General features: G+C 40.0%; 1 protein-coding gene across 1 annotated transcript in view; it reads right to left on the bottom strand.

Moving 5' to 3' along the window:
* FAM13A (family with sequence similarity 13 member A) overlaps window positions 1-14621 on the bottom strand; it is a 150068-nt gene that overhangs the window by 100108 nt on the left and 35339 nt on the right. Inside the window, exon 5 of the mRNA XM_070948432.1 lies at window positions 13304-13384. Coding sequence (XP_070804533.1) covers window positions 13304-13384 — 81 coding nt within the window. The remainder of the gene's footprint in view (window positions 1-13303; window positions 13385-14621) is intronic.

The raw sequence follows: 14621 nt of genomic DNA, 5'->3' as shown, positions 1-14621 counted from the left end.
AACAACGGACCTGATATGAAATAATTTCCCAGGTCTGGAACTTCAGGTGACGCTTTTAATTCTTGCCGTATTTTGGAAATAGGAATTAAAGACTTTATCCAAGCAAAAGAGGTGACCCATTGGGCCATAACAAATAAGTTTTCTGTTCCCCCCCCTTTAATAAGCAATCTCACAGAAATGAATGCAAATGGGATTTACACAAAGCGCCACCAGAACTCTTGCAAAAAAAAGAGAAGGAAGCCTGTAAAATCTGCAGTTCAAAAAAACAGATCAATAACTCTTTTTGCTTTTGAGAGCCAAGATAAAATGTTTTGACAGTATAAACTACTAAATTATTTGGACACGTTATGATGTAACGGTATCCAGCACGCTGAATATCTCATGGTATATATACCTATTAATAAATGTTTGCAAATATTCAGGATTCTTCTAAAAGCATAGCATTGCCCAAATGCTTTTCAAAAGTAATTTTTATGCATTTTTATGCATTGTTGATAACAGTTGGCTAGTAAACACTCAGCTCCATTCAGCTGCCCAGACACTACCATGAATTAAGGGATTACAGGGTCGTATAAAGGAGGTATTGACAATAGTTGATTCATGATTGCACAGGATTTTAGTAACAGTCTTGGGCAGTCACAGACTGCTGCAGAGACTGACGGCTTGTTTTACTTCTTCAAATCCATTGCTCTCACCCCATCTCTCCTTACTTCCTGCTGATTTTCAGAAAGACACAATTAGTCAGGTTTTTGTTACTGGCAAAAAGCCATCTCTCTCCTAAGCGAGTCTTTCCTTTCACAGTATACAGTTTTTCAAAACCCTCCTGGGAGAGGAAAAGAGACTTCATGCTGCTAAAGTGACAGTTTTTATAATGGGAAAATAGGAAAGTACAACGTAACTCTTAGGATGTTTAAGAAGTTTGGAGTGCTGTGATTTTCAAGATGCGTTGTGTGCATTCACTGGGGCTCTAACCGGGTCTTTGATTTGATGAACTACAAAACTTCACCCCTGATGAACCTCAGCAAGTCAAGGTTTGCTGAGCAGACCTCTAGAACAGCCATGAGACTCCAGTCACATATTGCTGTCCGGAGTCTTGAATGTAGCTTGAGTGCTCCACCAAAAGTTGTCTTGATATTTTAGTGAGACAAATGGGGAAAATTATTGTACACGTGGCATGAAGTAATTCAATTAATTTTATTTACTTGGCTTCCTGAAGTCATATCTCTGAGTGCCAAATGGGCCCACTATGAAAACAAAAATGGTTGTTCATTTCTTTTTTCAATGTGCCAATCATTTTGAGCAAAAAGCAACAATAAGCAGAGATAGGAGAGACTATCCTGCAAAAGCATGGTGAGAAGAGTAGAGGGTGGGTAGCATTTTGATCAAAGGTGGGCTTCATATACTGTAACAACCAGTTCGCCCAGCACCGGAAATGTGAGCGCGCGTGCATGCTTGCTTCGCTCGTGCACCATCCACATGTTTCCTATGGCATCACAAAACACTGCAATTTGCTCATGTACTCTGTCCACACAAGCGTGCGATGTCAAACAACACAATTCGTTCGTGTGCACTGTCCCGCATGCATGCGACGTCAAACAACATGGCAATTCAGGACTTCCGGTTTGCTGCTTGTCCCCGCTGGACGCTCCTCCGGGATCGTCGAACCCACTGCCTGTAAGAGCCGCCTTTTTCAGCGGAATGGCGGCTCGAAAAAACTCCGTTTCCATTAGGAAACGGAGATAGAGCCGGCTGGGGTGGGTAGAGTCCTCTGCCTAATCCCAAAAGTTTTTTATTTACTTTTGGGAGGGAGCGGAAGAGACTCCCCGTATCCCCAGCCGATGCTCCGGGCTCTGGGAAATCTCTGCTACACGCAGAGCTAGGGGGCAAAAGCAAGCCTGTAAATCTGTCAAATAAATTAATTAAAGAAGATATGAGCTGGACCTCTGATCCTGAAGCGCAAGTATTCTTTTTATTCTATTTTGCCTAAGAAGTGAAGTGAAGGGAAAAAAGTTTTTTTAAAATGGCGATTGCTGCTGCGGCTTGAAGAGAGGCTGAAAGGGAAACTCCTTCCGTTTTCAATTACAAAGTAGCGGAATGAATACTTTTGGCTGTAACTGAAGGCAAAATCTCACTCTCACTTCTGTTTTTTTTTTTTTTTCCTTTTTTTTTTTCTTTGAGGATCTGATATTGATCCTGGTTGGAAAAAAGTTTTTTTTTTTCTCTCTTTTCCAGTAAATTTTGTCTGCGTGGAAAAATGGCACTGAGACTTATAAAACTAGACAAACAGGCAGTGGGGGGGGGATTCCCCCATTAATAAATTACATCAACAAGTTTTAACTCTCCAGTCTCAGAAACCTGACTTTAATATAATAGAATTTCTTCTTGAGGAGATTGTAAGAAGGGATGAGATTGTGAATCAGCAACTTGAAAAATTTAAGTTGGAAATCAAAGAAATTGGTGAATTGGTGAAATCTAAGTTTGGCTTTTTGGATCGAAAGATTTTAAAAACAGCTAATGGCTTAGCAGACTTTATGACTCAGTTGGAAGCAAATACTAAGTCTAAAATGAAAGAAATTGAGGAGAATTTGGATGACAAGATCCAAAAAATTAAAAAGGATTTGGCAAACACTCAGGATAATAGTTCAGAAGACAAACTTAAAATGGAGGCTGATCAAAAGACTGCTAATGAAGAAAATGTACAACAGAGGATTGAAAGAGAAGTTTTAATGATCCAATACAATTTTACAGAATATGCAATTAGACTGAGAGGTTTGTAGGAAGATGACAGAGATGATTTAAGGAAGATATCTTCTGAAATTCTGGCTGGGATTTTAAAGGTTCAACCTGATGAAGTGTTTTGCAGGATTGACAGAATTTATAGAATAAACTCCTGGTTGGCAAAACAAAGGCAATTGCCTAGAGATGTGGTGATTTATTTTACAGACAAAGAAATTAGAAATAATATTGTGCAGAATTCTTATGATTCTGCTTTGCAATTTCATGGAAGAAAGATTTGGATTTTTAAGGAACTCCCGCCCAAGATGTTAATGGAGAGGAAGAAATTTGGTTTTCTAGTGAATGAGTTAAAAAAAAGGAATATTCTATTTAGGTGGGACGTCCCAGTTGGTTTAATATTGAGACACCAAGGAGTAAGATACCAACTGAATACTGTCGAAAAAGCGGAAGAATTTTATCAAAAATTTTTAAAAATAAATTTAACATCTTTAGGCATAACACAGGACAAGCAAAAGGAGTTGGAAATAAAGGGAAAACATCAAATTACAGAGGCTGTGGTAGATAAACTGTCTTTGGACTCCTTGGATACCCCAGCTGGACTGTCTATAAATTTGAGAGCAGTGTCATCTGATTCTAATGTGATGAATTATCAACTTACAGACAAGTGCGTAAATCAACCAGTTGATATACAAGTGATGGAAAAGACATATGAGATAATAAAACAAAACCAACAAGATCAATTTACAAAGCAGAATGACAACCGATCAGCTGATACACAACTTGTAGGAAGGAAATCTGGATGGAAATGCAACCCGCAAAAGAAAAAGAAAAGAAACAGATCTCGTAGAAATAGTAGTTTCTAAACCAAGCAACAGTGAAGCCAGGGATTTTAAAAAAATAAATGAATATGTGAAAAGATATTGGAGGCGAATTATCGTTTAATACTATCTTGAGGAAAGTGGCAGATCTCTGCAATGCCGTGATTTTGGGATGTGGAAAGAGCCTTACATTGTTGGATTTGAACTATCTATTTTGGATTTCTTTTACCGATAAATATATTATATCTATTTTGAGTTACAAGGCAAGAGAGTCATGCTGGGGCATGCAGAAGATCTGGCTGTTACCCACTAAGATGATGGGGATTTATAATCCTGATGAAAACCACAATTACAACTATATGGAATATAATTATAATGTCACTCGGGTGGTTGTTTTTACTTTTATATATACATGAGGATATTCATTATTGATGGGGGCAGAAGATGACTGAAGATTTTGAATAAACTGTTGCACCAGGATGTTATGTTACCCTATTATGGATGACGGATTTAACAATCTAGTGGAAAGACATCAAAGAAGATACTAAATGAATTATAAATTTAAAGTTATTGTCTTTTCTCTTTTTATAAAATGGAATGTATATATAGACATATGTATATTTTAGCAGAGTGGGCAGTGGATTATATTTAGAATTGTAGTGCATGGTAATCTTGCAGGAAACTGGGTTGAAATAGGCTAGTTTAGTGATTGATTAGTTTAAGAAAAAGGATTTTTAAGTCATATATTTTGGGGAGTGGAAGAATTGGATAGAACTGAATAAATGTTAAATTTGGAGAAGGCTGCTTTGAAATGTTAAATTAATATATATAAAAGTAAAGGTTATGTTGTTGTAATAATAATAATATTTTATAAGTTTGGGGGAGGAGAAAAAGGGTAGATTGTGAAAAGCGGAGAAAAGCGGAGTTATAAGAATACCATGCTAAGGGTCAGTACTTTGAGGAGTGAGTAAGGGCATGGTAAAATATTATGTAATTAATTATGAATTAGCTTATTGTTGTGAAGCAGAAGTCACAGGGGGGGATGGGTGGTGAGGGGGGGTTAGGGAAGAAGGGAGGAAAGGGGGAAAAACTTGTATTTGAAAAACTTTTTCAATAAAAAAAAAAACACAACATGGCAATTCGCTCATGTGCACCATCCGCGCATGCATGTGGTGTCAAAAACACAGCGATATAGGACGGGATTGTGCCTGGACGGGTTTGCCCGAAGAGGCCTGAATTGGCTGAATCCCACCACTGATTTTGATCAATTAGTGCTTTGTAGCCAACATGCCTATGTGGTGAGTATTCAAACTCCCAGCAGGTATTTTACCAGAAAATCCAGATGTTCTCAACATTCTAAAAATATCCACCAGGCCCAAAAGTTGTGGAAACTCTGCCAAGAGTTGTTTGGTTAGGGAACAGAACTGATAGGATGGTGGTAAGTTATCAAATCTATAAAATTGGCCATGAGACTTAACGTTAAACCGGTAAAAATTGCTTGTGTTTCTAAAACAAACGGCTATCTTAGAAACACAGCTAGCCAATCTTAGAACTGCTATTGTGTGAAAGTTTAACTATCAGATAAGATTAGGAAGGAATTGTACGTGATCTTTAATAAGCCTTGCTACCTGTACTAAAGATCTCATGATGGTGAATTTCCACAATATAGTTTAATATCTAACTTCATTTTGTTTAATCTCATAACAAAGAGGAAACAAACACATCACTTTCTGTGTTCAAATTCTTTCCCAGGAAAGAGAACACAAAAAGACCCAGAATATTAATAATATTATGAAAATATTATGCTACCGTGTGAGAGGCTGAAGAGTTTAAAAAGGGAGAAATTCTGCTCCAAGTACGGGATTTTTATATTGGTACACATTATGTCATTGCAGAATACAGCACCTGGTTCACCTTGATTGATTTTGAAAAGGCTAAGTAGGGTCACATCTAGCTAGTTCTTAGATGCTAGACTTTTCAACAGGATTTGAATACTCCAGGTTATGCTTTCATCAGGTACAAAACAATACTGTTTCTTAAAAACTGTTTCTTTAAAAAAAAAAAAGATCCCTTTTAATATTATGGATTGCTCTCTGTTCAGAGATTGTTCAGAAGGAAGAAACAGTTGATGAAAAGTTAATTATAGACACTTGGCACTTCATGAGCTAGATAGTGAAAATATTCCAAATAAATTGCTCCACTTTGGCAGTTTAGGAGGTGAAACAGAGAGGTCACTATACCCCTCTGATTTTTCCATCTGTGGCCATTCCAATGGATTGGAAGGAAGAGTTGTTTTTTCTGGAGCAAATGGCAGTGGTTGGCTAAATTAACTGCTTTTGATGCCTTGGAAACATTGGCTGTCCTAGTGCTGAGGTGGCTGACTCATGCTTTCATATTAACCCCTTGATTACCATGGAGGATCGAAGCTTGTTAAAGGTTGTCCACCTTGGCTGCAATTTCATTTAATCGTTGCAATATTAAAATCAACATTTTTGCAGTCAGAAGGCAAGCCTTCTGGAAAGGTTTAGTGATGTAGTTGGAGCAGGGGTGGGTTTCACTTACCTTTGCTACCGGTTCGCTCACGCGCGTGCCCCATCTGCACATGCGCAGAAGCTTCTGAGCATGTGCAGATCGTATTTGATGACAACCGGGCAGAGCCTTCTGTCACCACTGCTACCGGTTCGCTCAAACCGGGGTGAACTGATAGCAACCGACCACTGAGTTGGAGGGTAAAGCTTGCTCCAGGAGTTACCTCCTTGCTCTGGGGCAAAGGTGAAATCTACTTACCTTCCTTACCGGTTCGGAAGTGTGTGCGCCGCGCATGTGTGTGCATCACATGTGCATGCAGACCCTCTGCGCATGCACAAAACCTTCTGCACATGCGCAGAGGGTAAAAAACACCTGGGCAGGTGGGCGGAGCCTCACGCCACCATTGCTACTGGTTCTCCAAACCACCTGCCACAATCGCTACCGGATCGCCTGATCCGGTCCGAACCAGGAAGATTTCACCCGTGCTCTGGGGAATGATTTATGCAGTGTCTTTGGAGAGTTGACAAGATGGTCTGTTTTTCTGGCTGCATTATTATAGTTTTTGGAAGTGAAATGGGTCCTGGAGCGATTCAACTCTGTTATTTTCACCTTGATCTATCTGTACTAATGTGTATCTGGAAGTGTATTTCTGTGTAAAAGATCACCTCTGAGTTAATGACTGCAGGATTCATGCTATTTTTCTATTCTCTTTCTCCCGTTGACCTCAGTTCTACATCAGGCTCTTAATCTTAATTGCACATGGCCTCCTACATTCCTCAGACATTTTTCCTAATTAGCAACAAAACCCTACATGCCTACAAAACTTTCCTCTGCCTCATCCTGCCATCTCCTCTGCACAGATATGTGTATATCAGTGGTGAAATCCCGCCCCCCCCCCCCGTTCTATCCGGCTCGCTGAACCAGTAGCACCGGCGGCGGGAGGTTCCACCCACCCGCTGGGATGTCATTATGTCCCATTTTTTAACCATCTGCGCATGTGCAGAAGAGGTGCATGCACGCATAGTGGGTGTGTGTTCCCATGAGGAAGTGCACCCAAACCGGTAGCGAAGGTAAGTAGATTTCACCGCTGGTGTATATACATACATGTTGGTTGTGTGAAGACAGGGAATATGTTCAGGACAGAATAGTTCGGGAGAATCATGGTATAAACCCGAGAATCAGCTGAGATGTCAGAGGATGGAGATCATGATGTGTGTGTACGCACGCACACATATACAAATGTATGTCAGCATGCCTATTTAAAGGTAACTGTTATATAGTTTATAACTGTACTTGAGGGACTGTCTCATCCCACTGGGATTGGCATATCTTACCCATGCTGACAGGGAAGGCACACTGCAGGCCCCATCAACCTGATTATGCCAGCTGGCACGGTCCAGGAAAAGGCCTTCATTGTACCTGTCCTCTGGAATGTCTTGCACCCCACTGTGAGGTTGCCTCCAACCCTCCTGATCTTCCATACATTGGAGCCTAAAGACCTGGATCTGCCAGTTAGCTTTGGACTCCAATGGGGGAGCATCATAATGGAGGTGGTTGATCAATTAACAACAGATCCTACTCCCCTGCCCATCCTGTCCCCAACTTCCCCATCTTGAATTTGATCATAGTGTTTAGCTTGTATTAATTCATGTCCCAAAGGTGCTTTTTCAAGAGGCAACTGGACTTTGTTTTTTCTTTCGAAGATATTTCGATTCTCATCCTAGAAGTTTCTTTAGCTCATGTGGGAATATGAATGTGGGAATATGAATGTATTTCCAGAGGAAAATATTGCAGACTACAGGAACCATTTGCATGACTCAGGTGAACCTGAGGACACTGATAAACCCCCAACTGCTTCAACCACCCTCTAAAAGGATGCAAATGACCAGCTGTCTGCAGGGAATATAAATCCTTCCATTCCCCACATCCTGTCAGAGCTGAAGAAGCTTCTTGGATGAGAAGTAAAACGTCTTCAAAAGAAAAAACAAGAAAGTCCAGTTGCCTCCTGAAAAAGCACCTTTGGGACAACCATGACCTGGATGACTGAGAATCTCTACTAACTTATTTATGGTTTTTGTGTGTGCGTGCGTACATATTTTTATATATATCTTTTATGACTGTAAACCGTCCACAGTTACCCTGTGATAAGATGAGTGGCCAAAACATTTTATAAACAAACAGACAGTTTAAAATAATATCAATAATATCAAGCCTTGGTAGTACAGTGGTCTAAAGCACCCTGTTATTAAGAACAGCTGCCTGCAATTATTGCAGGTTCGAATCTCGCCAAGGCTCAAGGTTGACTCAGCCTTCCATCCTTTCTAAGGTAGGTAAATTGAGGACCCAGTTGTGGGGGCAATAAGCTGACTTTGTATAAATATACAAAAGAATGAAGGCTATTGCTTATTGCTTAGCGCATTGTAAGCCGCCCTGAGTCTCCGGAGAAGGGCGGCATATAAATCAATTTTTTTTAAAAAAATGTATAGTTGTTAATTATTTTAATTTTCCTCCTCCTTCCCATTTTTAACATTTTCTAACATGGTTTCATTCCTCCATTTGCTATGAAAGGCCCACATGGCCCTCAAAATCTAGGATGGCCCTTGCCCCCCCCCCAAAAAAAAAACATTGTGCGCTCTGACCTAAGATAAAGCAGGGGAACAGGAACACATCAAAGGAAAGAAAAATGCTGGCCAATTCCAACATCTGGAGAAATGATGAACTCGGCTCAGATTTGAGGCCTGTACAATTTGTGGCCCTGCCTTGACTATGAGAACAGAAATTGCAGGGCAAATATAGGCAACCTTTCCTACTCTTGTTGGACAAATGTTTTTTTCTTCCTCTAGCGCAGTGGTCCCCAACCTTTTTATCGCCGCGGCCCACTGAGCACGCGCAGGGGTGGGGGCACGGCCCAGGAGCTTTTGCGCACGGCCCATTGCGCACGGCCCAGGAGCCTTTGCGCTGCAGCGTTCATGTCCCCCGGCCGCTGCGCGGCCCGGTGCCAGGTACTCCACGGCCCGGCACCGGTCCGCGGACCGGGGGTTGGGGACCACTGCTCTAGCGTACCAACTGAAAGAACAACTGTCATCTGTCAAGCACTCAGGAGGAGGCAGAGACACCCTTGCTAACTAAGGAAATGAACTTTTGCTTTAATAAACAAAAGAAAGGTTAATAGAGAAGGTTGTTGCAGAAAAACTGCCTTTTCTTAGCTGGCAAAGAACCGAAATAAACATTCATGCATACAACATACAACAGGCCACAAATCAAATGAAGGGCTTACAGGTCTCCTCTCTCTCTCTCTCTCTCTCTCTCTCTCTCTCTCTCTCTCTCTCTCTCTCTCTCTCTCTCTCTCTCTCTGAAGTACAAATTCAATTTCATCTTTCCAAACAAAACAAAACAGACCTGCAAACCAATTTTGGATTGGCAAATTTTAGCTCCTCTAGATCTGATCCAACCATCTCCCTCTCTTAAGTCGTAGCTACAAAGCACATGTGGAAAAAAAAACTGAAGATACAACTCTATTTTCTGCTCCAAACTCTTTGCATTATATTATGTATCCAAAGACAGAGAAAAAGCTTTTTAAAGATTGGGCAATCAAAGCCGAAGATTTCTACTACTAGCTGTATAGTTAATATGACATTTATCTTTTACTCTGTATGTATCTGTTTTGCCAACTATCATGTCTGTTATATTAATACAAGTGAACAAGTTTACAATTTTAAACTTGGGGGGGAAAAAAGGTGTAGGCTGGTAAAACATGAAATAAAGTCCGCTTCCTTTCCCACTATAATTTGATTTCTCTGTTCCAAGAAAGGCTGGTGGGAGGAGAAAGGGGGAGAGTTAGGCTGGGAAATTACTCAAAAGTTGGCTTTTGTGCATGCAGGCTAAAAGATGTAGCAATAAAGCTTTGATTTATGAGCATGTTTCCATGTAAAACAATAACCACAAATTTGCACAAGTCAAGTTCAAATTGCCTCAAACCACAAGCAAGTGCAAACTTCTAGCTCTATGTATTGAGACTCCAATGGCTATTTCCCCCTGCAATCTATCTAAAGGTTGGAAGGTCCTGAGAAATGTAATCCCAGAGATATTAAGTGGGGTTGGTTGTTTTTACAATATACAATGGTAAGTCAGCTTGCTCAAACTGACAGAAAAAGTAAAGAAGGCACATATTGGGACACATATTCTATTATAATTTCTGAATTATACCATTGGAGATGCAATATTTATGTCATTACTTCCCCCCCCCCCCAAGCATTCAAAACAGCCCATGAAACATAAGAAAATTAAATTGGATTCATAAATTGCACTTTGATGATTTGCTAACCTGGTGTTTACTAATTAAGCCACAGCTGATTGGATTCACATTACTAATCAGGAATAATCAGCAATCAACAATTTGTAGTATGGCGATTCATGTAGTGGACTAAAACTGAGGAGGTGAGTTTCAAGTTTATTTTTAATCACGGAAGCTCACAGAAGACTTTTGGTCATTCAAAAACAACTTCAAGGAGTCTGGGAGCACCTTTTCCAACTAACAAGTTTTATTAAAATCACAAAAGGCTATGCCTTTGGATAGAAGGATGGATGGATAGATAGATAAATAAATAAATTTTGGCTGCTTTAGACTAACATGGCTTTCTTTCTACAACATCCCCAACGAGAAGCCCCAATCATTGCCTTTTACCCCAACTCATCGCCGTGATAAAACAAACGAAGATCCTTTGGAAAACTGCTTTACATTTCTGGAGAAAAGTCAGGCTATACAGCTAACAAATCCAACACAAATCCAAATGTTTCTAAAAACTAGATAATTGAATCATTTGTCTCTGATACCACGTAAAATCCTACTTAACGGTAGCATTTAAAACCAATGTAGGAAAAACAGTTAGCAAGCCTGTTCAAGTATAGGTACGACAAATCCTGCAACCTAAAAACAGAGCAAATCAGATTTCTGACAAATTAGATGTATGAACAAAGTGCTACTGAGGATTTAAACAATCTGCTCCACCCAAAAGTTGAACTTTTCCATTCTCCGTTTGAAAAGAAGACATCGCCAACATTTCAAGGCTAGTTTATTATTGGTCCTTCAAACTGATTCTCAACTGAAAGGACAAATTTTATAAGACGTTCCTTTCTCTCTTGTAAGGCAAATATCTAATTTGTGGTCATTCCAAATTCACTGGGATCCCAGAAGATGATATCTGTATCTAGCAAGCCTATCTCTACCTTTTTATCGTGCCTGTTCTTTATACCTTCAAAAGCTTTTAATTCAAGTGGCCCTAGGAATAGACACTGAGTGCAGCAAAGCTGTAGAGTGCACAATACTAATGAACACTGGGTTATATATTTTTGATGGGTGGGTCAATAAAGCATTGATGCCAAATATTAAATTCAGTTCCCAAACACTGATGCAAGTGTGGCATGACTAAAATGCCTTGGAATTTTATCAAAGCATTGTGTGTATGTGCACACGCTTGGCAAGTAGGTGTTTACAGAACAAAACCTACTGCAGATGTTATCATTTCTAAGAAACTTTCATTATTTGTCTGGTTATTTAAGAAACAGGTGTTCAAGAATGTATTTACTCTGAAGCAATCCACAAAAGATGAGCGCGAATTAGTGGAGTCACAAAACAGGCCATCTGATCCTAGAGTTAGAAGAAAGCATTTAGACCATTTAATCCAAATTACTGCTCAGTGCAGGAAGCCAAAATTAAAGCATCCACAACAGGTGGCTGTTGGGCTTCCCCCCAATGAAGGGAAGAGCAAAATTTCCCCCAATGTTTGTTTCAACAGTTTGAACTGCTCTGACCTTTAGTTTTTTGTTTTTTGTTTAAACCTGCAACTGGAATCTGCTTTTAAGCAAATTCAATGATTTTGTGACCTGCGTCTGGGAACACTGGTGTTACAAGTCTTGGCGTTTAGTTTAGTTTAGTTTAGTTTAGTTTAGTTTAGTTTAGTTTAGTTTAGTTTAGTTTAGTTTAGTTTAGTTTAGTTTAGTTTATTAAATTTCTATACCACCCTTCTCCCAAAGGACTCAGGGCAGTGTACAGCCATGTTAAAACACACATAAACTCACAAAATTTAAAAACAATTTAAAACGAATATATTAAATTTGGCCCACAAAGTTAAAAATTGACAAACAACCCAATTTAAAATTCATATTCTAAGCCAGCCCGGCCTGTTGGAACAACAGGGTCTTAAGGGCACGGCGAAAGGTACGAAGGTCGGGGATCATACGAACCTCCAGGGGCAGGTCATTCCAGAGGGCAAGTGCCCCCACAGAGAAGGCTCTTCCCCTGGGTGTCGCCAGTCGGCATTGTTTGGCCGACGGCACCCTGAGGAGTCCCTCTCCGTGGGAGCGTATTGGCCGGTGGGAGGATACCGGTGGCAGAAGGCGATCTCGTACATACCGAGGTCCTAAGCCATGGAACGCTTTAAAGGTGGTAACCAGCACCTTGAATCGCACTCGGAAGACCACTGGGAGCCAGTGCAGCTCGTGCAGGAGAGGTGTTACATGGATGCTCCGTGTCGCACCCATAATTACCCGCATGGCCACATTCTGGACCAGTTGGAGCCTCCGGGTGCTCTTCAAGGGGAGCCCCATGTAGAGAGCATGTAGCATTTTAAGTCATATTCTGCCAGTCTTGTGAGACAGACAAGAATGACCTTGGGTACCAAGAAGCACCAGCTCTATCTTTGTGTTGGTTTACATTAACAGAATTCTCCAAGAATGAAAGAACCTATTTCTCCTCTTGTCTTTACAATCCACGAAACTATGGAAGGTCTCTTCTGACCTTCTGCAGGCTTAGCTGTTTCTTAATTGACTTCTGCCTATCTGCTGCTCTTCCTCCTGCCTCTCAAGGCCATTCTCACATATCATTACATTTTCTTTCAGATATTTGAAGAGTGCTATTATATCCTCTCCCACAGCTACCTTTGAAAGGCTAAAGTTGCTCAGCTCCTTCAATTTTTCTTCCCAAAAGTTAGCTTCTAGTTTCCTGTTTATTCTCATTGCCCTTCTCTGAATCTGTTCCAATATGCCCAAATGCTTCTAAAAACATTTACAATTGTTTTTATATTTCTATTTTATTACATTGTAAGATACTCAGAGTCACTTTGGACAGTGAGATGGGTGGCATTTAAATTTAATAAATAGTGCAGTTAAAAGAAAAATAAAAAGCAGCCACCGAAAAGATTAACACCCTTATTTTTCTGTACCTTTGTTCTTGGTTTTGGCTTGGGCGTTTCTGTCTCAAGGTTCTTCAGCAAGATTGGCGGAGATGTCTTGCAACTAGCCTCCTATCAGGAAACATCAAAAGCAATTCATAAAAATATGTCTGGAGATACATACTGGAACAAGAACAGACTACAGGTTCACTTGACAGGCATTTGAGCTTCAGATATAGATATGTATTGAAATGTTTTCTTCCACTTGTGTGAAATGATTGGATTGACCAAAAAGAGACATCTCAAAACAAAGCTCCAGCATTCCTGATGGACTTCATCAAAAGTTGCAATTGGAAATCCAAGCTTAGCAGCAGGCTAGTATTTATATTAACTGAATTCAAGTAGATAGAACTGCCATATTGCCAACATATCAAGCAGATCTTAATGTTGTGATTTGCTTTAAGATTTGGTAGGGTACACTGGGTTTGTGAGACAGGGGCTGGGATTACATGATGTTGTGATATTCTGATGGGTTAACTATAGAAGAAAAACTACAGCACCTTCATGAGAGAAATAATTTACAATAGTGAATATCAGAAGGCCTTAATGACCAAAAACGGACACAATGAAATTTCATTTTAATGTATGCCGATTAGCGTACATTTAAAGTGACAATAAAGTTATTCTAAGTCTTAGTCTAAATCTAAAACAGAAAAACAATGTGGAACCATTGCTTGCTTCTTCAATACCGTGTTTTCCCAAAAATAAGACCCTGTCTTATATTTTTTTGAACCCTGAAATAAGCGCTTGGCCTTATTGCCATGCGCTCAAAAGCCCGATTGGGCTTATTATCAGGGGATGTCTTATTTTGGGGGAAACAGGGTACATAAAAGTTCAGATCATTATCCATCCGTAGTACAGTGTTGTGTGATAGCACAACTTAGCTGCAGTTTTACAGTGTTCTCCTCAAAATTATTGATAAGGAAAAAAATTATTTATATACTTTGGAAAGATATTCAGATTCTGTAACATATAGCAATAGCACTTATACTTATATACTGCCCTATAGTGCTTTATAGCACTCTGTGGGCGGTTTACAATGTCAGCATATTACCCCCAACAATCTGGGGCCAATATGCTGACATTGTTCTACCAACCTCAGGATTTAATCTTGAGCTCCAACAAGATCAAACTCCAGGCTGTGGGCAGAGTTTGCCTACAATACAGCAGTCTAACTACCGCACCACCAGGGCTCCTCTAATGCAGTGGTTAAGACATATAGCTTTCTCTATAAAACTCTAAAGCTATTTATAAAGATCAGAATCATGCAGGAAATGATTTTCCTGTAATAACTCTATGAAAGTAAAAA

Source organism: Pituophis catenifer, unplaced genomic scaffold (genome assembly GCF_029215685.1).
Source record: "Pituophis catenifer annectens isolate HBS135680 unplaced genomic scaffold, rPitCat1.0.hap2 SCAF_8, whole genome shotgun sequence".
Classification (NCBI taxonomy): domain Eukaryota; kingdom Metazoa; phylum Chordata; class Lepidosauria; order Squamata; family Colubridae; genus Pituophis; species Pituophis catenifer.
Note: the sequence above shows the minus strand (reverse complement) of the source record. Positions and strands in the feature narration are given on the sequence as shown.